Below are 24,466 nucleotides of genomic sequence, written 5' to 3' on the forward strand. Positions count from 1 at the left end.
AGAGTGAGCAAAAGGGAGAAGGTGGAGAAGGTGCCCACTGGCTCTTTTGGGCTCCGGAGAGGATCACAGAACCCAGATGCATGCAGTTTCAATGTGGGCATTTTCTCAGTTGCCCAAATCAAAGCAGTTATTCAGCTTTCGATTTCTCCCACAGGAAACTGTTCTGTGTGTAGCTACACATTAGGTGTGTTCCAAGGGAGGAGGGAAATTCAGAAGCCTACTATGTCCCCATCATGGTTAAAAGCTTTCAGCAGTAAGTTGAACTCAAAAACACAGTGAAGACAGTATTCTGTTTTACATCAATCATCAGGTACAGGAATTAACTCACGAGCAGTCAGATGGATGAAGTGCACAGGGCAAGGTATGTGGGAAGAGGTACGGAGCTTTACACACCAGGACACTCCCGGGCACACCACCCTCCTAGCACTTCTGCATCTTCACTAACCCACAAGCTCTCTGTCGTACGATCTTGGTTTTTCTTTTTCCCTTTTTAATCACATGTTTACTGACCTGGGAGATAAGCTTATCTATTTTGGTTCTGTGAATTTCATTTTCTGTAAAACATTTTTCATTTCTGTAAAACATTTTTTCACAGAATGTAAACAGGACTATTTTTTAACCAAAAAAAAAAAAAAATCCAATACTTAGAACTAAGCAAAAGCCTTAGCTCTTCATTTGTTTTCTTTTAGAAAAAAAGAAAGAAAGAAAGAAAGAAAGAAAGAAAAGAAAGAAAAGAAAGAAAGAAAGAAAGAAAGAAAGAAAAGACAAGACACAATGTCCGTTAAAACAAAACTATGAATTCTCATTGGTGGCTATTAAACTGTTTCAGTTTATATTTCGTGTTAATAGTTTTATGGCAAATACTGGCAGATTGACTCATCAGAATATGATACATACCACTGAAGACTCATATATCCCAGTGTACTTGAACTTGAAGGGGGCTTCAGAAATCTTTGCCTAGGGCCCTTTAAGCTACCTTGCAGCCTCTTTGAAGCAGTACAACAAAGAAAGAAATACAGGCATTGTGAACCAGAGAAGAAAATTCCCATTAGTGTTGGAATTTTTTTCAGCATTGAAGAGTATAATTCTAAGTATGGAAGAGACATTTTCAGGTCTTTTACAAGTGATTCTAGCTTTCCTGAATGTGTTCGGTTTTTTTCCTAGCATTTGTCAAATATATTTGAAGTGCATTCAATCCACTTGGGCTGCATTTTGAAAGTGGCTCATAGAAATTTAAGCAGACAGTACCCATTAACATTAATGGACTTCCTAAGGCAAAATTCCCTCATACTGGGCTCAATATTAACCTCAGTATGAGATTAGATTTTACTAAATATTTAGAGAATACTCAATTGTTTAAAAATATCTCAAATACAATTTCAATAAAGAATTCCAATTAACCGTATAAAATTCAAGTAACACAACTACTAGATTTGAAGACTATATGCATGGTTTTGTGAAGTCTCTCACCCAAATTCATTGGTATATTTTTATCAATGTGTTTCTTCTGTTTCGATGGGGTTGATAGGCACAGCACTTGTTGTCCAGTGGGACCACGTACATCTCCAGGATAACTACAACCTGGGAAGCTTCACATTCCAGGCAACCCTCCTCATGGATGGACGCATCATCTTTGGATATAAAGAAGTAAGTAATATATTGATGATTTCCTTTCCCCTTGATCTTGACCTCTATCTTTTTCTCCAAGTGTTAAGAAAGGGACATTTTACAGTCATGAACCTCAAATCATTTTCTCATGTGTTGGTTTGTTTTACTTCATACAAAAAAATTTTTAATATACTAGGTTGCACTGATTGTTAATTCTTTGGGTTTTATTTTATATCCTGACATTATGATCAATGAGTTGCATAAAATTATGAAACAATTATATCCTAGTGGTATTATAATGAAATATCTCTAAGAAAAAAAATTTCCAACTTGGAAGGATTTCTCATCTAAATCTGATTATTTATATTTATTTTTTGTTTGTTTTTCCTTTGTCTATTTCTGTGACATATTTTGGTTCTAATTCCAAAAGTATTAGTATACATGAAAGCTTGTGTGGCTCAATGCCCCAGTACTGAAAGCAATCAGGACCCATAATTCCTTTGGCCAGTATTTATTTCACCCTGAGAGGAAAAATTAATTAGAGGTCTAAGTGACAGAAAGAATAATGGAACTCAAACTTATGGTTTGCTTCATTTTACCAAATTAACAAAGTAAAGAATGGAAATGTATTAAATTATAGCCTTAAATTTACAGAATGTCTAAATTAGAATTATAGTATGTTAAGTTTTAAGAACTCTGTTGACAGTATAATTAAGGACTAATAGACATCCTAAACTTTTAGGGAAGAAAACAAAGAATACAAGAATAAAATTCCAGGAACAGTTGTGCGATATTTTAGGTAGTCACTAGACGTGAGAGGAATTTTGACAATGTGAATTGATGACGGACAATTATTAGCCCATGGGTTAATGGATATTCATAATAACACAGACTCAGTATCTTATGTGAAATACATCTTTTCTATAAAGTGAGGGACAGTTATATTTTAATGACATAAGTCAACCTTTGAAAATCTTATAATCGTTTTAAATATTTCCACTCCTTTGAAGAATTCTTCCATGTGGAATATAATATAGGATCTGGTCTGCTTGGTGCTTCTTTATCCAGAGCTATGTTTTGACATCATAGTCTATCATTCATATATAATATGAATATATATATTATATATATATATGGTGTATCTATAGTGTAATCTAGTGTAATCCTGTAACTGCATAGTGACATTATGGAATGTTAGTTTTCAACTATTCTAACCAATGATGGGAAGTTTTCTGGAAAGATGCAGAGTCCGTAAGTCTAGGGTCTTAAATCTCACTAACTGTAGGCATTTTTGAAGCAGAGGTTTGTGTTTGTACTGTGGTCTCTGTCTCTAGTCTTTGTTATCAAAACTGTCATCTTTATTTACATTTTCTCCATGGGTGTCTCACCTAGCAGAGTAGCAGTTCATTTTCCCTATTCCTTCTTTGTAGGGGGTTTGGTATTTTTAAAATATTTTTTAATTTTCTTTATTTTAACCAAAGAAGAATTTTCCACTACGGTTTTCCTGTTTTGTCATGGGTGACATTATACCAGTAGGCAATTTTAACACTTTCTTTATATTCCCAGACTATTATCCTACTGAACATTAGTCCTTCTGAACTCAGAGTTCTAAAGAAGTCATTACTTTATTATTTGCCTTGCCCTTTCTCTGTCCTGGTTAGAAAGCAGTTTTCTATTTCATATTCTACCTTTTTTTTTTCTGATAATTGCCATGAATTTCATTTTGTTGACGCAAATTTCTATTTGTAAAATTTGCCACAGTAAGGGTTCCCTTGCATTTGAGGGAAAGCTAGATGCTCCTGACACTTCTAGAAAAACATTTACAATCACAATAGCATAAGATAGTTGTTTGCATAATGTATTACCCTTGACAAAATGTTTTCACATATAGTATAGTTTTCAATTCTTCAACAATGTCCTATATTCTTAATATTCATAAAGGCACTGGCACATGAAAGTAATAATAAATATGTGTGACTTGATTGTGCAATTAGATCATACACAATTATCTTTATTTTATAGCTAAGCAGACTGAGTCGGAAAGGTTAAATGGCATTCTTGTGGGCACAGAACTAGTTAAGGACAAATTCAGGACTAAAGGCTCTAATTTGGTAATCTCAAAATACCTCCACAATTTTTTTCTTTCTCAAGGACATTATGCGTAGCAATTCACATGTCTATTTCTCATTTGTTTTTTAAAAATATTGGTTAATGTTTGGTGTTTAAGAATCTTTTTTTCTGACTCCAACAGATGACACAATCACAATCTCACAAAGTTAGAAGTATTCTGAGTTAAGGTATAGAGCTAACAAAATCGTAAAGACATAATAAGAGTATAATTTTGTGTTCCTGTCCAGCTTAAACTTGCAGAATCAACATTATAGATAGGGAAGTAAAACACAATTCTTTCTGTAATAGTTGCTACTAACTGGCTAAGGCCAACTTTGTTTTATTTTATTTTATGTTACTCATTTCATTTCATTTTGTGTGAATGAGAAGAAAAAAATCTGATTTATGCAGAAACTACCAACAGAGGACTTGTTTAAATCGTAGAGTAAAATCAGTAATGCATCAAGTAAACTTACTGATGCAAATTTCATCTTTATTTCCATCAAGTGATTTATGTCAGTAGCTAATGATGTTTCCTGTGTTAATTGTTAATGTATCAACTGCCCATCCTAACCACTCAGATGGCTTTCAACTCTCATGTCCCATGTATGGTCATTTTTCCAACAGCATAATTTTTCATGTGCAAACCAGATCAATAATGGTCAATAAATGAGAACATATATTTGCACTTATACTAATCTTGCTTGTAATATGATTGAGATAGGGAAGTACTACTGATGTTTAAAATCAGAGTGAACACAGATTTGCTCTTGGCATTTGATGGTCCTTCACCACAGTCCCAATGTTCTCTTAGCCATACTAGTGAGAGAAGTCATGGCAGTATGGATTCATTTAAAGAAGTAAGTTATCTCTCCTGATTGTCACTCTGTATTCTGGAACCAAAGATTTAAAATTCTGTTTTAAGTTATTGTTACGCAGCTGTTTATTGTAGTTAACTTCAAAGAAATAGTTTACTTAGGATGAAGCCAAATCACAAAAAACATACTTTTTCTTAATTTCCTGTCAGATTACCAACTGTTCCCTTTATGAATGCATTTTCCAATTTCACAGTATCCATTTGTTTCTTGTGCATAGATTTAATTACCTGATAAAATTAACCATCTTCTCATCTACTGACTTAATATATTAATAACAGTTCCTTTAAAGTTCATGGCTGATAACTAATATCTAGATTGCCTCTGGGTCTCTTTCTATCAGCTGTATTTTTTTTTCTTTTCCTCTAGATTTTCATTCATTGGTCATGGCTTTTTTTGTGTTAATTAATTTATTTATTTTTAATTTACGTCCAAGTTAATTAGCATATAGTGCAACCACGATTCCTGCCCCTTACCCATTTAGCCCATCCCCCCTTCCACAACCCCCCCAACAACCCTTTGTTTGTTCTCTATATTTAAGAGTCTTTTATGTTTTGTCCCCCTCCCTGTTTTTATATTATTTTTGTTTCCCTTTCCTTATGTTCATCTGTTTTGTATCTTAAATTCCTCATACACCTGAGTGACGTCATATGATATTTGTCTTTCTCTAATTTCACTTAGCATTTTATACCCTCTAGTTCCATCCACGTAGTTGCAAATAGCAAGATTTCATTCTTTTTGATTGCTGAGCAATACTCCATTGTATGTGTGTACCTTTTCATCTTTATCCATTCATCCTTCAGTGGATATTTGGGCTCTTTCCATACTTTGGCCATTGTCGATAGTGCTGCTATAAACATTGGGGTGCGTGTTCCCCAATGTTTGAAATCGCACACCTGTATCCCTTGGATAAATACCTAGTAATGCAATTGCTGGGTCATAGGGTAGCTGTATTTTTAACTTTCTGAAGAACCTCCATACTGTTTTCCAGAGTGGCTGCACCAGTTTGCATTCCCACCAGCAGTGCAAAAGAGATCTTCTTTCCCTGTATCCTTGCGAACATCTGTTGTTGCCTGAGTTGTTAATGTTAGCCATTCTGACAGGTGTGAGGTGGTATCTCATTGTGGTTTTGATTTGTAGTTCCATCATGATGAGTGATGTTGAGCATTTTTTCATGTGTCTGTCAGCCATCTGGATGTCTTCTTTTGTGTCTATTCGGCTGTGTCTCCTTTTATGCTAGATAATTTTTGATTGAATGTTGGGCATTGTTTACAAACTACTAAAGGAATAGATGGAGGTTGTGGACGTTGTTTTCTTCCTCCAGAGAGGGTTTACGTTTTTTGTTTGACAGGTAGGATGGAACAGATTATTTTTTTTTAATTGGCAAACATTTTTAATTTTTCCAAATTTTTATTTAATTCTAGTTAATTAACATATAGTGTAATATTTATTTCAAGAATAGAATTGAGTGATTCATCACATACATATAATATGCAGTGTTCAACACAAGTGCCCTCCTTAATACCAAACATATTACTTTAATACTGTCAGGGCTAAGCTCTTTCAAAGTGGAGCATTAGTTCTTGTAAAGACTGTTAAATTTTGGGTTAGCACTTACTTTTAGAAAGTAGTCCTTCGGGGGCGCCTGGGTGGCTCAGTCAGTTGAGCCTCCGACTTCGGCTCAGGTCATGATCTCACGGTTCGTCTGAAGTTTTGTTCAGTTTCTCAATGTCTGAATCTTGCTTGTAAATTACCAAATGCCTTGACAGAAAAGTGGTATTGCATTCACTTCTGTGATTTCCTCTCTCTGGAATCTTGGCTTTTCAAGTCTTTGCTCTTTGATGGCCACCTGATGCCTTCAACGGGTGCTTTCCATATGTTATTTATCTTTCCTGCTTGATCTCAGTAAGAGAAATGGTCTCGTACCAGTTTGTCTGCCATAACCAGAAATCCCATTCACTTTTAACAACAATCCCCTAATTTGATAAAATCTAACATTTATTGAGCTCTTCATATATGCCAAGCAGAGACCTAAGTTTTTACCATTTATCTCATACAATTCTCACAAAAAACAAGAGGTAGTTGCTTTTATCATTTATAGAAAGGGAACCTAAAACACCCAGAGACATTCAATAACTGTCCCAAAATTGTGAAACAAAGATTTACCCAAAGTCATCTGGATATGACTCCAGAACCTGTATTCCTAATCACTGACCCCTACTGCCTCCCTCCAAACTTCCTTTTCAAGAAATGCCTGAACTGCTTCACTCACTTTGATATTCTCTATGATCTTTCCTGGCTGGTCAGTATTATACTGTAGCTCTGCCCCCTTGAGAGCACAGGTAAGAATGGGTCGCGTTTCCATAGCATTATCCTATTTATTTTGTTAATTTTTTTTAATGAAAAGAGGTTGTACCTAGGTAAAAAATAATAAAAATAAAACATGCACCCTTTCTTAGACAAACAGAATTTGGAAAATCACATTCCTATTTCCTATTCTGTCAATAACCAGCTGTGACCTAGAACCCATATTCTTTATGTTATTTTTATATTTTTAAATGTTTATTTATTCATAAAATAAACAAGAGACAGAGCGTGTGCACCTGAGTGGAGGAGGGGCAGAGAAAGGGAGAGAGAGAATCCCAAGCAGGCTCTGTCATGTCAGCATACAGCCTGACACACGGCTGCATCTCATGAATCATGAGATCACGACCTGAGCCGGAATCTAGAGTCGGACACTTAACCGACTGAGCCACCCGGGATCCCCTTTATGTTATTTTAGTTACTATTGAATAGTGATTGTTGTTTGTTTCATTATAGTAGATGTAGACCTAAAATCTGGGATCATGGTTAATGTACCAAGGAACTTACCTATTCATAATGAAGATTTTGTTCCAAAAACATTAGGGATTTGAAATCAGATATCTTACAGTCCTGATGCTCTCTTTCCTAGTATATCATCAAAATTTAGAAGTTGCATTTCCTTTGACTTGTGTTTCTCTTTTGTATTTTGAATTTATTACATTATTTCTCCTATTGTATTTTGAATTTGCTGTTATTTTAGATACAAACTAGGGAAGGACATGGTTCTTCCTGTGTCTTTTGCAAATTCAGTTATTTAGCTCATGAGAGGAAGAGGGTAGTCATCAATTTCAGACAACACAATTAAAAAGAAAGTCATATAATCCTTCTATAAGGTGGTGGGGAAATCACAGAGAATGCATACCCTACTTACACGTCCACCTATTCTATCCATTTTCTTGGTTCAATACCTTACTACCTCCTCAGCAAATTTTAGAGGAGGTCAGTATAGAAGAACTCTATTGTTTATTAAGTAAAATCACTTTCTAATCTGTTTCACCATTTAAGTATTTAAACTTAATGTACCTTAGTGTAACATCCACTGTTTCCATGGAAGAAGGCATAGCTAATAAATCAGCATTGCCTATTTGGTATAGGTTTAAATGGCACCCTTAATGCATTCTTAAAATTTCCTTCAAGACTCTTTCTCTTATTTGAACTATAATGATTCTTCATTCATGATAATCATCCCGAAAGTATTAAAAGATGAACAATTGCTGAGCTTGTGGAATATATGGAAAAAAATAATTCAAGAGAGTAAGAGAAAGCCATAAGAACTGAGCAGTGAAACATTTACCTTTGATATGAAGTAATTTGCCTTTATGACTATTGCTCTGTGTGTGAGAATGTTGGACATGTGTTTATATAATATATTGCATCCAAAAAACTTTATAGTTCTCCCTGTAGAAAAATATATATGTGTGTGTATATATATATACACATACATATATGTATGACATCTATACATGCACATTATATATTCATATACTAATGTTTTTTATTTAAATAAAATCTATTTAATAAATTTATGATACGAGATTAAGAAAACCCAGGTGACATAAAATGCTGATTATAACTCTCAAGAAATGATATGAAAAAATGGAGACACAGATGATTTTACATTATAGCATTATCCTGTATTTTAAATACATGAAATGTAAAATTGTATCAGCATGCCTTTATTTAGGATCTACCTCATTTGCATTTGTGGATGTATTGGATGGTTTAGTTATATCACACATAAAACTTCCTGATGTTTTAGTTTCTTTTTACTTTTCACAGTGTGAGAAGATGACAGACTGACCCGCTTTCCCTTTATAATGTTTCTATAACAAATGCTGTGGGTAAGAATCAATCAATCAATCAATCAAGTAGCAAGGTAGAAGGATCTATCTAGAGGAAGTAATTTTAGAAACAGAAACTTGTTCTAATGCCGGCCCTGCCCCTAGCTGTTTCTCCTCAAAGTCCTTCTTCCTTTCCACCCCTGAGATGTCACTGAGATGTTGATCTTGCCCATATCAGCCCGACTGACTCCCTGCTCGGTGCTTCAAGACCAAAGAGCTCTCTTGTCCCTCCCTGAGGTAAAAGGTCTGTGCAACCTACATGTCTTTCCAAACCCAAGGAGTTTCCCAATCCCCACCCTTTTCCCCTAGTGTTTGATTGCCAGGCCATGTGTATGCAAGCTCCCTTGTCTAGCTGTAGTCCCAGATAAAGGCCTCACTATAGTCTTATTGTCTTGAGCCCAGTCTCACAGCCTTCTACAGGCAGGCATCTGCCTCATTGTCTTATTTTATAGGAAGCTCCAATTCTACTTGTCAGTTCAGTAAGGGGCAGTCTTTAAATCACAGGTCACAGCGGTGTGTGTGTGTGTGTGTGTGTGTGTGTATAAAATGGATATGTTGTCAACATTTAGATATCAGAGGATTTTAAATAAAAATATAGATTTGTATCACCCCTTGAGAAATTGGAAGCCCTAGCTCATTTGCCCTACATTTCCACACAGCAACAATTGGCTGGGAAATGTACTCAGGGTATATTCCCTCCAGTTCCCTCCCACAGCAATTTCTTCTTTCTTACCCTAGGCTGGTGCCAGTTTATGTAGAGATTAAGTCTGAAACCCCTATTTTAATATAGGAACTATCTTATCCTGTCTCCTTCCAGATTTTCTATAGGGTGTGATAGTGGAGATAGGGAATGGAGGGATGTTAAGAATGTATCTTTAGCGTGTGACTTTCCTTTGTTTTCATGCCATCAACCTTATCTCTCAATACCTGGCATATGGAAAGAGTTCAGTAACTGTAAGCTAAAACAGGATTAAAATAATTGTGCAAAATGCTAACAATATTCAGGAAAGCAAATGGATTTTTATATTGTCAACTTTAATGGAAAGCCTTTCTATTCAAATGCAGTTTTCAGACAACTAAACACTAATACTCAGGACTTCGTGTTGTTTTGATAGTAATAAAAGAAAGTATGGCTTTTTATAATTGGATACCCTACTGCGAGTAACACAGAAGCCAGATCTGATATTTAAGGATGATGAGGTAGGAAGCTTAAGGTTGAATGCAGGTGAGAACGGGTAAACTAGTAAGCTTTGGATTTTTTTTTTTTAATGTATATATATTAAGCTACTAGACACCATGTGGCTGATTAGCAAGTGAACAAAAATGAGTTTAGGGTAATTCTTCTCCAGTGATAGGCATGTGATTCATACTTTGGAACACCACACTTAACAATCAAGCCCTTGCTGAGATGCTATGCTGCCTATTAGATAGATAGCTGGGTCCATAATGGAAACAAATGAATGTTTTGGCAAGGTTTGCAGTGCAGAAGAGAGAGGAAAATAAAGTTCCATTACCTCTGATTCAAACAGCATGCTGTTATCTCCCTAACTGCTTTAGAGGCAGACAGAAAAGCTCACATTGTATGTGTCGCATTTATGCCTCTGCGTCCTGCAGAATGATAGCACAGCATGGAACAGAGCCGCTTTTGCCTCTGAACCTTCCTTGAAGGACCAGGGTGCTCTGCTCTACCTTTACCCGCCCCTGATATTTTTTCCTGCCTTAATTTTGTCTGCCGACTGCGAATCTTTTCTGTGTCTGTACTTCATATTGCTTCCCTATTTCACTTGTAGAAAAATGTATACTTACTTAAATAATAAATTCATTGGTGTCCTGTAAAAATGGAACAAAAATCAAACACCTAAAGAATGTAGAAATGCTTGTGTAAGCTGAAATGGAAGCATATTTTAGCGGGTGCTAATGTTCCTTTCCTATAACTATCCTGTGGAATGAATGTAATTGTGAAACTCATTCTCAAAAATTTATGATTCAGTACAAATCATACAGAGGCCAAGTGAAAATTTAGCTTTGCTTCAGTATAAAAAGGCAACTATTATAGGCACTTGAAAATAATGAAGCTACATTTCTTTTTTTTTTTTTTTTTTCTTAAAGCATCTATAGTTTACAATTGGTACTGTTTCAGGATGGCTTCCTGAAAACCCCAGAAACTAACTTTGGAAATATTTTGAGAATGACTGTAAATTTGTAGAATGAATAAAAAATACAGCTGCCCATACAGCAAAGTTTTTAGAGTTCTCATACTTGGACATCCTCATTGGCCATGGCTTCTCTGACTTCATATCTTTGTGCATTAAGAGTCGTCTGTGGAATAGATGCTTGTGACAATATGACACACCCTTTCTTGAACTAATTCTGTGTAATATCAGCTATAATTCTAGATGGTTTATTTATACATAGACACACACACACACACACACACCACATACAATTGCTTTGTTGCAAAGTAGTTCCAGTTAAATGTGGCTTTTAACAGTACTCCCGATTCATCTTAATGGTCTCTAATTAAATACTAATATGGAAACCTGCAGACTGGTCTGACTTGCTCACAGAGAGCTGACGCAGCCCAATTCCTTTGGCTGCAGTAAGTGAGAGGATGAACAATCCTTTCGGAGAACAGCCCCATGCCTTTGATGTCTTGAAATAAAAAGATTACAGTCCAAGAAAGTGAGGTAAAAAGGATATGACAATATCAGGTGGAAAGAGCCAGACTATTTCTGAAAGGAATCTGTGAGAAAGCCTAGAATTGTTCATCTTTTCCTCATTAATCTTTTACAATATTAAGCATTTAATTCAATTGCCAAAAGTAGTTTTTTAAAAACCTGATATGTAATTGTTTCATAAAAGACTTGGGTGCCTTCTAAGAAAATGTAGGGAATTAAAAGCTTCTCGTACATTTTCACTTTAATATTTAATTAGGATAAAAGACCATAGTTTCAGAAAATCTGTGCTTTTATTCATGAACTCTATAAAATTTTAAAGGAAAGCACTTGAGGCCAGTGGAATGGCCATAAAATTGTCCTTTTCCAAACTTTCCTCTTCTCATTTTGTCCATCTCGGGACATTCCAGTACTTTTCTTCAGTGCTGCACAGGCGGCCACCTGCACAGGCAGACAACTCCTTATGGCCTGCGGTGTGAAAACCTCCCTGCGGGTGGACAAAATGGCGGCCCTAAGGAACTACTCAACTCCCTTCTTCCTGCTATTCAGACCAAAGGCCGTGGTGACGTCATTGACTCTCCTGTTTCTCCCACTCTCCTCACACCCGTGGCATGTCTTGATGGCAGCGCCTTCACAATTCACCTGGAATCCATCTTTCCATCCCTTCTACCTCCTACACATATCACTCCAGTGTAGTCCATGCCACCCATCTCTTATCCTGACGATCGTGATACCTTCCTAACTAGTTTTTCTGTCTCCCCTTGCCTCTTGCAGTCTTGACCACACAACAGATCACAGTATGATCTTTTGCAGATGTAAAAGAACAGCCTTCCTCTGTTCAAAACTCTCTAAACCATCACTGTATAACATGAAATAAAATTCCGAGTCATTGCCATGGCTTGCAGGGAATGTGTGCTCCCTTTGACATGCCCCCACCTCCTCTCATCTCCTTTAACTATCTTATCTACTCCTCATGCTCCAGTGATAACCTTTGAATTCTGAAAGTCACCAAAAACAATTTATTCAAAGCCTTTGCCTGTACTGGTTCCTGTACTCAGAATTTTCTTCAAATATCCACATGGCAGGCTCATTACTACAGAAAAATCATCTCATCACAGAACCTCTCTGTGACTCCTTCTCCTAAGGAAGCCCCCATGCCCTTCGAGTCTCTTTGCCACACTTTAGTTTCCTCCTTAGCACTCACCACCGCTCAGCATAGTTTAATTCTTACATTTACTTTTTAATATCAGCCCCTGCCCTCTAGAATGTAAGCTCTATGAGAGCAGTGTCTTTGTTCTGTTCTTTTCTATGATTCTAGTGCCTACAGTAATACACAGAAGATATTCAATTAATATCTAGTAACTGAGCAAATTTATTCTATCTTATCAAATAGCATGGAGAGTATATATGCCTTTTGGAGAAAAGAATTTTTATATAGTATGTAATATTCTCAGAAATTTATTTTCTGCTTTATATTTCCACATTATATTAAGACTTATAGTAGAGTTATTTATGGTAATGGTGGTTTGTCTGACCTAGTCCTCAGAAGTCACTGTCCCATGAATAAGTATAACTAGAAAACCGGCAGCAAGTTAAAATGTTACCCTTAGAAGCAGACAAAGATTTCTGCCTACCTCAGTTCTCTTACAAACAGGTACAATTTTTCACCCTTGTTAACAGTTTACTTGTTGAAGCGTGGAAAGGTCAAGATCATTCAATAGAGTGAAACCATTGAATTGAGGTTTGAATGGGTCTTTACAGGTGATCTACAATTATCTTCCTAAAGGGTTTGGCCAATTTATGATAGGATTGTTTTCAGTGACAGAACACTGTCGACATTGTTAGGTTACCCATTTTAGTTCCAGATGGATTTTCCTTTGGTTAAATGAGTCTGAATCTAGGTAACTTAGACACATTGGTCTTCATTTTTTGGAATCGAGAGGAAAAAGAATAAACTAGGAAATAAAGAGATCTAGAAGAGTGAAAGCAAGATGTAGAAAATGGAACTTTCTACTGGAACGTTCCAATCTTTCAAGTTTAATTGTACCTAGAAGTGCAGAGATATTTATCTGATTCCCTGAAATCTAGGAGGAAGAATGCTACTTCATTTTGTGTAGAAACACCAGAGAAGTTTGTATCTGCTATTAGATCTCTAATAGAAAATGTATTGGTTAGTATTGCTGTGTAAAAAATCACCCGAAAATGTAGTTACCTAACTCCATATCTTATGTCTCACAAGATACCTATGGATCAGCTTGGCAGTGCTACTGATCTGGTTTGTACTCTCTTGATCTCAACTGGGCTTATTCATGTGTCAGCTGTTAGCTGGTGGATTGGCTAGGAGCTAGCTGGTCAAAGTGGACCTCTGTTGCAAAGGGAACTTTCCTCCATATGCCTCTCCTATATTTTCAGCAGAGCAACAGCATACATTCTCATGGCAGTGGCAGGAGGCCAAGAAAGAAGGTGGAAATGTACAAATATATTTTCGATCCTCTCTTTTGCTTCACATTTGCTGTCATCTCCCTTTGTCATATTACTGAGCCAGAGTCCAAGTGGGAGGGGATCAAAAGTGACAAGGCAAAGGGTTTGGAAAGAAGGAGGCCATTGATGTAGGCCTTTAGTACAATCAGTCCACCACAGGTATAAAGCACGGGAGGAGAGGGTTTGACTTAGAGACAAAATATAAAGGAAGGGAGAGAAAGGAAGAGAGAGATACAATAAAATCAAAATGAAAGATGCCTAGGTGAAGAAGGTGATAAGGAAGAAAGATTGAAGAGGTGGAATAGAAAATCTAAAAAGAAGGGAAAGCTATGATAAGGAGGTCTGCAGAAACAAAACATGTGACCTAAAAAATAAACCTTATATAAAAATACAATATTCATGGCAGTATAATAGGATTTTCCAGTTGAGAGCTTTATGAACTCAAGTTTTGCTTTGAGTATGGGATAAGAGGAATACAATCACTTACACAGAATTATCTGGTAAAATAGTTCTCACCTTGCAGAGGAAAATTATAGTCACAGATGTTGGAGAATGAAAGCAAGTGATGAATACAAGTTAGCAAAGTTCTCATACTTAATCCTGATCAGGCGTGTACTAATGCTATTTGGCAATTGTGACTTTGTTTTGTTAGGACATACAAAATATAACTTGAATTGGAAATATTTTCTATGTTTTTACTAATTTTTTGTCTTTTTGTCTTTAATTGTGTCCATCTCAAATATAAATGACACTTATATTAACATTTCTGCCTCAACATGGCATATAAAACTGGGTAATAGTATAGAGTCCACTAAAAAAGGAATTACAGGGGTGCCTGGGTGGCTCAGTCGGTTTAGCATCAGTCAGTTTAGCATCTGACTTCAGCTCATTTCATGAAATCGTGGTTTGTGGGTTTGAGCCCCGTGTTGGATTCTGCACTTACATCTCCGAACCTGGATCCTGCTGTGGATTCTGTGTCTCCCTCTCTCTCTGCCCCTCTCCCAGTCTCTGTCTCACTCTCGCTCTCCTCTCTCTCTCTTAAAAATAGGTAAACGTTAAAAAAATTTTAAAAGAAAAGCAATTACATATATGATACTGAGTATGGCTTACTAATCACTAAATAAAGTATGTCGGAGTTTCATTTAGTGAATAAACCTTTGGGACAGAAATGTTGGCTTTGCTTTGTTTGTTTCTGTTGTCCAGATATCAGAATACTTCATAAGGCTGGTTAAGAACTGGACATACTGAGATAAAATTGGCAATACCTTAACATTGTTTAAGAAAGGGATGAGTTAGTACATAAAGAGAAAACGTCATCTTCCATTTACTTGAAATAATTCCATAAATTTCAGATACTTAAAATTTCCTCTTTTAATTGGTTAATTGTGACCAAATAGCCCTTTTAAAATTCCCCGATGTCATGGGCAAAAATAAGCAGTACATCCCTTATTGTATCTTCTCTCCAAGTTTTTCTCCTTCCTTCTCATTGCTACCCTGGTTATTATGGTTTATAAGACAAGGTCAGATCTAATAGGTTCTTGAATGAATTACCTGCAGATGGCCCACAGTCTGCTTATGCCACCTTAAGATTTGTCGGTACATCCATCCTCCCCTTGTTGTTTCTTGTCCCTTTATTTATTGCAGACAGTTTCATGCCCATTTTTATTTCTATAAAACTGGTAGTAAACATAGTAATCATCTCTCCAGTGACTGTTTTCTAAATCTAGAAAAATTGGCTCCAAGGATTTGTCTCAATTGTAACTCTTTAATATATTCTCAATGTGTTTTAATTTTTTTAACTGTGAATATTAAAAATGGCTGTCATATTCAGATTTGGGTTCCACTGAGATTTAAATTTAGGAAATGTGACCTTGAGATGACCCATCATAATTCATAAAGTTTTCCATGTAAGTTTCAATCAGAATAGTTCAACATCCATTAACATTTGCCGAGTTTCACTATCTATTAATCAACAGTGATATTGTTAAATATATATTTAGCAGTGCACTTACTTGTCCTTCTCTAGGTTTTAGATCTATAAGGCCACTTGTAAACAAGGATTTTTTTAAAAACCCATGAAAAGTAACATACAGTATTTTAGGAAAACAAATGGTACAGGAAGAGTCTATTCCCGAAATGAAAGCCAGCACTAAATGTGTTTACAGTGTGCCTATATGTGTGATGTTTTCAGCATTCGGCACCAGTTAGATCCTCAGAAAATCTATTTACTTTCATCATCAAGTAGCTGTCTGTTGGACCAGGAGCTCTTTTGTCACGTTAGCCCATCAAAAGCACTAAACAGATGTTATTTTTTGGTATTGTATGTCTTCCTTCTCTAATATTTCCTGCTCACTCTCCCTGGTCCTTCATCTCCAGCACCTGATTTTCTTCAGTAAACAAGATGATCATGCTCCCCACCGCCACTCCGAAATGAAATTCAAATCTAACACGTAGCAATCTGCTTTTTCTTTTCCAGATTCCCGTCTTGGTCACACAGATAAGTTCGACCAATCACCCAGTGAAAGTGGGACTGTCTGATGCATTTGTCGTTGTCCACAGGATCCAACAAATTCCCAGTATGTAGAAGAAGGGTAATCGCAAAGTCTGAGCCTCCTGTGGGGGTAAATTTTAAGGAGATTGAGTTTAGGCAGATGTGACTGTTTGAACAACAGAACCACTTAGCGGATTGCTGCTTGTAGATTATTGTTTGGTTTATAACTCTTATTGGTATTCGCTGTCTCTCTGTTACTCTTCAACTAATAATTTAGGTAAAGTGAAATCAAATAGCTAAGCCAAGAGTGTGTAATTTTGGATTCTTTGGTATAGTTAGCTTGGTTGCACAGATCTATTTTTTTTTTAATGTTTATTTATGTTTGAGAGAAAGCACAAGGCAGGGAGGGGCAGAGAGCATCTGACACGGGCTCCATGCTGACAGCAGAGAGCCAGATGTGGGGCTCGAACTCAAGAACCTTGAGATCATGACCTGAGCCAAAGATCACGACCTGAGCTTAAGTGACTGAGCCACCCAGGCACCCCACACAGCTCTATTTTTATCATTAATAACAAGAAGATAAAGGAATGATAGATGATTTGACTGATAGGTATATGACTCTTATTTATTTGTGTAGCTTAAATTTACTAACAAAAGAGCAGTTTGCGCCGTTTTATGTCTATCATGTTTATACAAAAGTGTTTGATAGTCTAAAAGAAGATGACAGAAAAAAGTATAAAGTGAAGTAAATAAAAATTTTTGTGGGACTATACCTACCAGAGAAGAAACATAGTTTGTTTAAATCATTTTTACTTATCTAGTCTAGTTTACATTTGTAGAATAAATACATATATGCTACTTAGTCAGCTGTTCATCATATTAGAAATTCAGAATATTAGAAATTAATCATATTAGAAATTCAGAAAACCACCACTGGTAGTAATTCTGATCACGTATATAGCCATCATTTGTAAGTTTCTGTGTTTTAAACCTTCACTATTCTAGAAGAGTCCTGAGGGATGCTTGGGTGTGTTAGTACTGATGTTTGTTTGTGTCCTAAACATGCATATGTAAAGCAAGGGGTGATCATGAAATACCAAGATTAGATCATGTGTTTCCCTGTTTGGTTCAAAGTCCTTATATTCCACTATAGGGGTAGACTTAATTTATCACATGCGTATGCTATTTGGTCTTCCCTTGAACTAATTCTGTTTAATTATATCATCTCTCAAATACAGAGGAGGTAAATGGAGTGGAAATTATTTAGATTTTTCAGAGCAGCGGATTGGCTGGAAACGTTATAGGGATTATCTTACAACTACAATTTAGAATGACATTCAGATGTGGGAGTTCTGCTTGCTGAAGAACCTGAGTCTTTCATGGCGGTTTCTCCTTGTTAGTGGAAAATTAGTGGGAAGTAACATTCGAAGGAACTGTTAAATCAAGGCAGATTTTCCAGAAAGGAAAGTGTACAATGAACAAAGCAAGGATATGTTAGCATGTGTAGACAAAAAACGACATCCTCTTTAATAAGAGGCCATGTCGTGGGAGAGCCAAAGTTGATTCCCGTTTGAGGAGTGTTTTCACATTCCTTCTTTCAGGGATGTTAAATCAAGCATGACTTGAGCCAGTTATTACACAAGGAAGAGAAAACACCAGTTTTAGTTTATTTGTGGGTTCTTTTCTTCTGAAGAAGGATTTTGTTTGCAGCTTCCTCAGAAGACTGCTTGGTCCATATTGATGTTCTGATATGTTACTGTTTTAACAAAAAGACTCACCCAAGTACAAAAGAAAAAAAGAATCACAAATGCATTTTAATATGCAAGTGTTGTCTCAGAACTGAGGCACGGTAGAATTTTGGGCTCACAAATTACAATTTTGCATCCCTTGCTATAATGTAATAGGGTAACCAGTATGTCTTGAGGAAAAATATTCCTCCCAAATATAAATTTTATTGAATAAATTGGCAAAATTCATATGAATTTTGAGAACAGATTATATCTAAAGTTGAGACTCAGCATTCATCTGAAACAATTTCACAAGCTTCGAGTTCAGGGAAAAGTGTCTCTCAGGCAAGCTGCATGCTGGACTAACATTCACATTTCCTGTTGACCTCACCATTCCATCCTGAGAATATTCGCTGAGAAAGAATGGAGGTTCTGAGTTTCTAATCCACTCGTCCCTGCCTGTAGATGGGACCATATTTCGATAAGAAAATTGGAATTGATGTGTCCTATTTAAAAATCTTTTGGGGAAGGGAGCACCTGGGTGGTAAGCGTCTGACCTCGGCTCAGGTCATGATCTCAAGGTTGGTTTCTAGAGTAAGAGTCCTGCATTGGGCTGTCTTCTTTCAACACAGAACCTGCTTCAGATCTTCTGTCTACCTCTCTCTCTGTTCCTCCCCAACCCTCTCTCTCTCAAAAATAAAAATAAAAATAATAATAATAAAAGTGAATTTAAAAATCTTTTCAGGAACAGAAAAATTTAAGTCTCCTTAAAAATCTGTTCCCAAATTTATGTGTAATAATGTCTGTTACATGAACTTCTGTATAAAGGGAAAGATATGTTCACATAGCATTCTCAGCCTAAAAGAAAAAAAAAGCACACATATATGCCAGAGATTAGGCTGACCCAAGATTAGCATAATACAAGCTATAAAACGAGTACTTTTTCCTGAGAATTATAAGACGATTCCTAGAGATCTGTATGTTACCTGTTTGTGCAATCAGAATTTAGAAAAACATTTAAGTCCATTTCAAAATTCTGCTCTCTTATTTAACAACCCTCACTATTAGGAGTCATCCTCACAGGGAATTTAAATCATTCATCTCTGTTCCCCCTTTTTCTTCTCCTGAGTGAATTTCAGGGAAAAAACTGATCATTATCATAAGTAATGAGTGGTTTCATTTCTTCTCTATTGCAAGGTACGTTATATAGGACCCTGTTCTCATAAGATCAATTTTCTGTTCTTTTAAGCATTTTGGTTACACGGTTTATGTAGCACTTAGATCCTCAGCTTAATCTCATGGCAACATCGGAGTGCAAGCTGTAACCTTGAGAATAATTTTTCCCGGTGGGACCACCATTCTTGGAGGTCGTTTCACCATTCTTATCAGTTGGTCAAGTTTTGGTAAAGCATTTGTAAAGCTGCTAGGTAAGTTTAAGTTATTTATCATGAAGATTTCTCCGCACCCTTTCATGGTAATATCAACAACAGAAAACTTGTTTCTCAGTTTTTGAAGGCTTCCAAATAATAAATGATTTCAATGTAATTTCAAGCATAGTTTATTACCTTAGTCTTTATCTTTCAAAAGGGATCAGGTGATCTGACAGTTGAAAGTAGCAAAGGGAATTCAGGCATTGTTAGGAAATAGTTCTGAGGTTACAAAGGAAATTCCTTTGCTCCTTCCAAAACAAAACAAACAAACAAACAAAAGTCCATGGTGAAATTAACCCTTATCTCTAAAAAATAAAATAAAAGATAAAATTAGTTAGCAGTCCAGAAAGTATAAAGTTTACCTTAATGGGAATACTAATAATGAGGCCTTGAACATTTTATTTAATTCCTATAGCCTTACAGACAAAATGGTCACCTTACTACCTAAGATACAATGGGTATGTTGCATGCAGTATTTGGCACAAGGTAGTCAGCACTGTATTTGTACATGTATTTATTGTTTATTCATCATAATCAACATTATCACTTTAAGACACTGATGCTAAGATGTCCACACCCAGAACAATTGCTTGTGAGACTCGGGCCACAGGAGACTCCCATCAGGAAACACCTGACAGTCGGAAACTCACTCTTCCTAGCTACGCAGCGTTTGCTTTTTGATGTCTTGCTGTGTCTGTCCGTGTGTACCTGTGTGTCTGCATCACCTTCTATTTTTCATAAAATATTTTGTAGAATTTTAGAAACAAAAAGAACACAGAGATCAGCTGGCTTCAGTCTCCACAGGTACAGATGTGAAACACAGGTCTGCATACAATGACTTGGATTGTTCATTACAGAAACCCAAATGGAAGAACATACTTGTGATTATAAGCATAACGCATGTTAATTCAGAGAAATCTATACATTGCAGAGAATGCACAGAAAAAAATTTAAATGGTCCATAATTCTACCACAGGGAGATAACAATGTTTCCACGTGTCTGCATCCAAACTTCTGTTTTTAGTATATACACTCGCAGACACATGCACATTAAGAAAATTGGCATTGTGTTAAAATATTTTTGTCACCTATTTTTCTCTTCATATATATAACACATTTTTTTTCTGCACTGCTGAATACCTGTCTAAAATGTGGTCATTAATAGCTGCAACAAATTCCTTTATTTCATAATTTATGTAACCTGTCTGAGCATTAGTTTGTCATGTTTGTTGCTTTTCATATTAATTATCAGTAAAACAGTGCTGAACATCTTCGTTTTCAAATTTTGACACAACTGATTGTTTATAAGCGAATATGTAGCCATTGACTGTTAATGGGTTTTTATGCACTTTGACAGATTGCTTTCTATAAAGGTTGTAGCAATTTACTCCCCCCGCCCCAGCATTTTATTAGATATCCCATTTCCCCAGATGCTCCCAGACACTGTCCTCATTTTTTAAACTGAAAATTTGATAAGCAGAACGTGATATTTCATTGTTGCTTTAATATTCTGTTGATTACCAGAAGGTTTTCACATTGTCATGTACTCGTAGGTCATGTGTAATTTCCATAATTTCTTGTCAAATAGCTTTATTAAGTAATCCTTTCTCAGCCTCAGCTTATGTGCCTCCAAATCCTTTACACAGTGTGCAAAGGTCTTCCTGGATAAATGTATAATTCTCACTAGTACCGTTCCTCCTTGTTTGTTTCCCGCTCCTCCAATTTAACAGTCTGAATTTCCATCTGAATCTCTAGGGTGCTGACCTTCTCCCTCACGCCTCACCTTTTCTCCGCCTTCTGAGCTTAAAGAGCATAACATTTCCAGCAAGAAAACCCAGAAAATCCACTCTCGCCTTTGCGGTTCTTTTATTGGGAAACGTAAAGCTATGCCATTTTCGTCATGTGAAAGTTAGTTTTACACACGCGCAGAATTCTTGTCCAAGAAAGCAACCTGGAAAGCTGCTGACCTTCCTTCAAATGGTTCTTCTACAAGTTATGATACCACTCTGTTCTTCTCACCCACCGGCAGTACATGATCTGCTTCTTTCTTAACATCAATCTATTTCTCATCCGCATCTGCTGTTTTAAATCTATTAACGTCATTGGTGCTACAATGTGCCGTGGCTTTGTTGATTAATTATTACTCACAGCTCAATAAGAAACATTAGCATTTGCAAAGATAAAATTCAACTCATTTGGAGAACAAATATATTTTAAAGATACTTAGAGGGTCAAAGAACTCTTTGAGGAACATTGTATATAGTTCATCATATATGGTCTCTTTATAAGCTTCACAGACCAGGCAGCAATTTTTCAAGAAACTTGACCAAAATTATGTTTACAGACTGAAAAAAAACAACCCCTAACAAAAAGAGAGATTTTTTTTTTTACTCTTCAAAATGTCTTAAGCTTTAATTCTCAAAAACATAATACCATAGACCAGTACTGTCTAGTAGAACTTTCTACACTGATAAGACATCCTAAATCAGAACTGTTGAGTATTAGTCTCACTAGCTGCATGTGGCTACTAAGCACCTGAAATGTGGCTAGTGACACTGGGGATTTGAATTTTTAATTGATTTCATTAATTAACTCTAAGTTAAAGAGATACATGTGACTAGTGGTTACCATCTTGGACAGAGTAACAGTAGATTATATCATCTATTTAAATGGAATACTAAATTTCAGGTATAATATTTACAGAACATCCTTTCTTTATTTCCTCTTTGCCTTTCAGAAAAGCCTTGGCATTTTAGATATGATTAAATAATACATTTTCAAATATAAGCATTCCATTATAACTGGTTTTCCCTAAATAAAACTATTGGTAATTTTGGTTTGCTTGTAGGACAGCTCCATTATAATTACTTAGCAACTCTAATTAAAAAAAAAAAAAAACATGTTGACAGACTATTGAGGAAATGAATAATCTTGAAAACACTTAAGATATTTTTCTTTCATACTCTATTAAAGCTCTTTTAGAAGAACTGAGCCTCACTTGTTTTTTTGTTTTGTTTTGTTTTGTTTTGTTTTGTTTTCAGAGAGAGAGAGGGCTGCCAACAGGGAAGAGGGGCAGAGGGAGAGAAAGAGAATCTCAAGCAGTGTCCACACTGATCAGCACAGAGCCTGACACTGGGCTCGATCCCACATCCCTGGGATCATAACCTGAGCTGAAATCAAGAGTCAGGTGCTCAACCAACTGAGCCACCCAGGGGCCACCAGCCTTACTTGTTATTTTCAAAGTTATCGGGATCTTTGCATTCATTTAAGGACAGATTGATCACAAATCCTTTAGTAAATCCTACCTTCCTTCTTCTCAAAATGGAAAGCCCTTCAAATTATTCATTTTTCAGAAGATAAAAAATTGCTTCTCCTTACAGCATAGCTTCATAAGGTGCTTTGGTTCCCAAGTATGCATTTGCCCACTCATGGCTCAACAAAAGGAAAAAGTAACAGAAATCATGACATTTCCCCATAAATATTCTCTCATTAAACTCTTCCACAATAGAAAGCATCATGCAAAGTGATACTCTATGCTTTTACATACATTTCAAACACCCCTTGTTTGATTCTAATCCTAGATATTTAAACTCCTAAATATTTGCTTCTTTTTTAAAAAGATTGATTTTTAGATAGGATTTTTAAAAAGAAGCAAATATTTAGGAGTTTTCTGGATATTAGAAATCACTGATTGGTTAATTATAACATATTTCAGAGGTATTTGTAGCTAAATTCTTGTTTTTTAGATCTATTCATCCATTTATTCATTGACTTTTTATCCTGTACCAATATCAGGCAAGGTAAAATTTTACCATTATAGAGATAGTCTCTCAATTTATTTAATAATTTATTTCTAATATAAAATACTAAAAGTCACAGAAAGGACTTCAATACATTATTAAAAATTCAACATACTTAAAAATTTATTTATTCAATAAATATCTATTGAGTACCTATGAAGCCAGGATTTATTGGTCTAAGGAAGAGAAACCCATCTTAATGTACTTTTATTTATTCAATATAGTGAATCAAAAGCTCATCTTTGCAATGGTCACCTTACTATGGAAGGCCTAGGAAAGGAGCCAAAATAGTTCTCAAAAATAACCTAAATTGAGTTTTTCTATCAAGTTCTGTCTGCCTTATTTATTTTAAATTATGACCTCAGAGATTCAATTTTCCACTTTTCTCTCACGTTTGCCTTCAAATTTAGACTTTGCCTTATTTTTTATTTTTCCCTATTACTTCATGAATATTTCTATTTTAACCTACACTTCCCTATTACACAGAGAATATTCCTATTTTTAACAAATACTGGTTGGATACCTTTATAAACATGCCCACATGTTAATTTTTCCAGGTGAATTTTTTTATAGGAAGTTTAATTTCTTGGAAACGGAGGGGTTTTTCTTCCATAAGTACCAAACATCTGCATAATTTAGCACTAAAAGCTTTTCAAACACTTGATTTTAAAACGTATCTTACTACATTTCACCCAACTTTATTTAATGAAGTCACAATCTTCTTTTCTCTCAGAAAAACAGTAGAGATTTAATGACATTGCCAATGTACATCGCAAAGTCTCCCCTAAGTCTCAGGAATAAAGAAATGTGTTTTCCTGGGAGAAACACCACATCCAGAAGAACAGTCCTTAGGCCAATGGGAGCCATAGTGTTAGGACTGTTGTCTACATGTCGCACAAGCTCACTAAGATACTCTGCCTTGACCATTTACTATCCCAATGCTGGTTCTGGTGCTCTTGTTGGGCAAAGGGATTACTAAAGGAAGTCAGGACATCTTGTTTCAGCCATTAGTAAATATACGTGGAATGAGGAGAAAAGTAAAGTTTGGTTTTAGATGAAGTTTCT

The 24,466-nt window shown here is 35.8% G+C and overlaps 1 protein-coding gene across 1 annotated transcript in view; it reads left to right on the top strand.

The window, feature by feature from the left end:
• The window catches only part of PLXDC2 (plexin domain containing 2), a 446,547-nt gene that overhangs the window by 320,220 nt on the left and 101,861 nt on the right, over positions 1-24,466 (top strand). The window contains exons 6-7 of the mRNA XM_049624674.1: positions 1,529-1,647; positions 16,430-16,529. Coding sequence (XP_049480631.1) covers positions 1,529-1,647; positions 16,430-16,529 — 219 coding nt within the window. The remainder of the gene's footprint in view (positions 1-1,528; positions 1,648-16,429; positions 16,530-24,466) is intronic.

The sequence above is a fragment of the Panthera uncia genome, chromosome B4 (genome assembly GCF_023721935.1).
Source record: "Panthera uncia isolate 11264 chromosome B4, Puncia_PCG_1.0, whole genome shotgun sequence".
Lineage (NCBI taxonomy): Eukaryota > Metazoa > Chordata > Mammalia > Carnivora > Felidae > Panthera > Panthera uncia.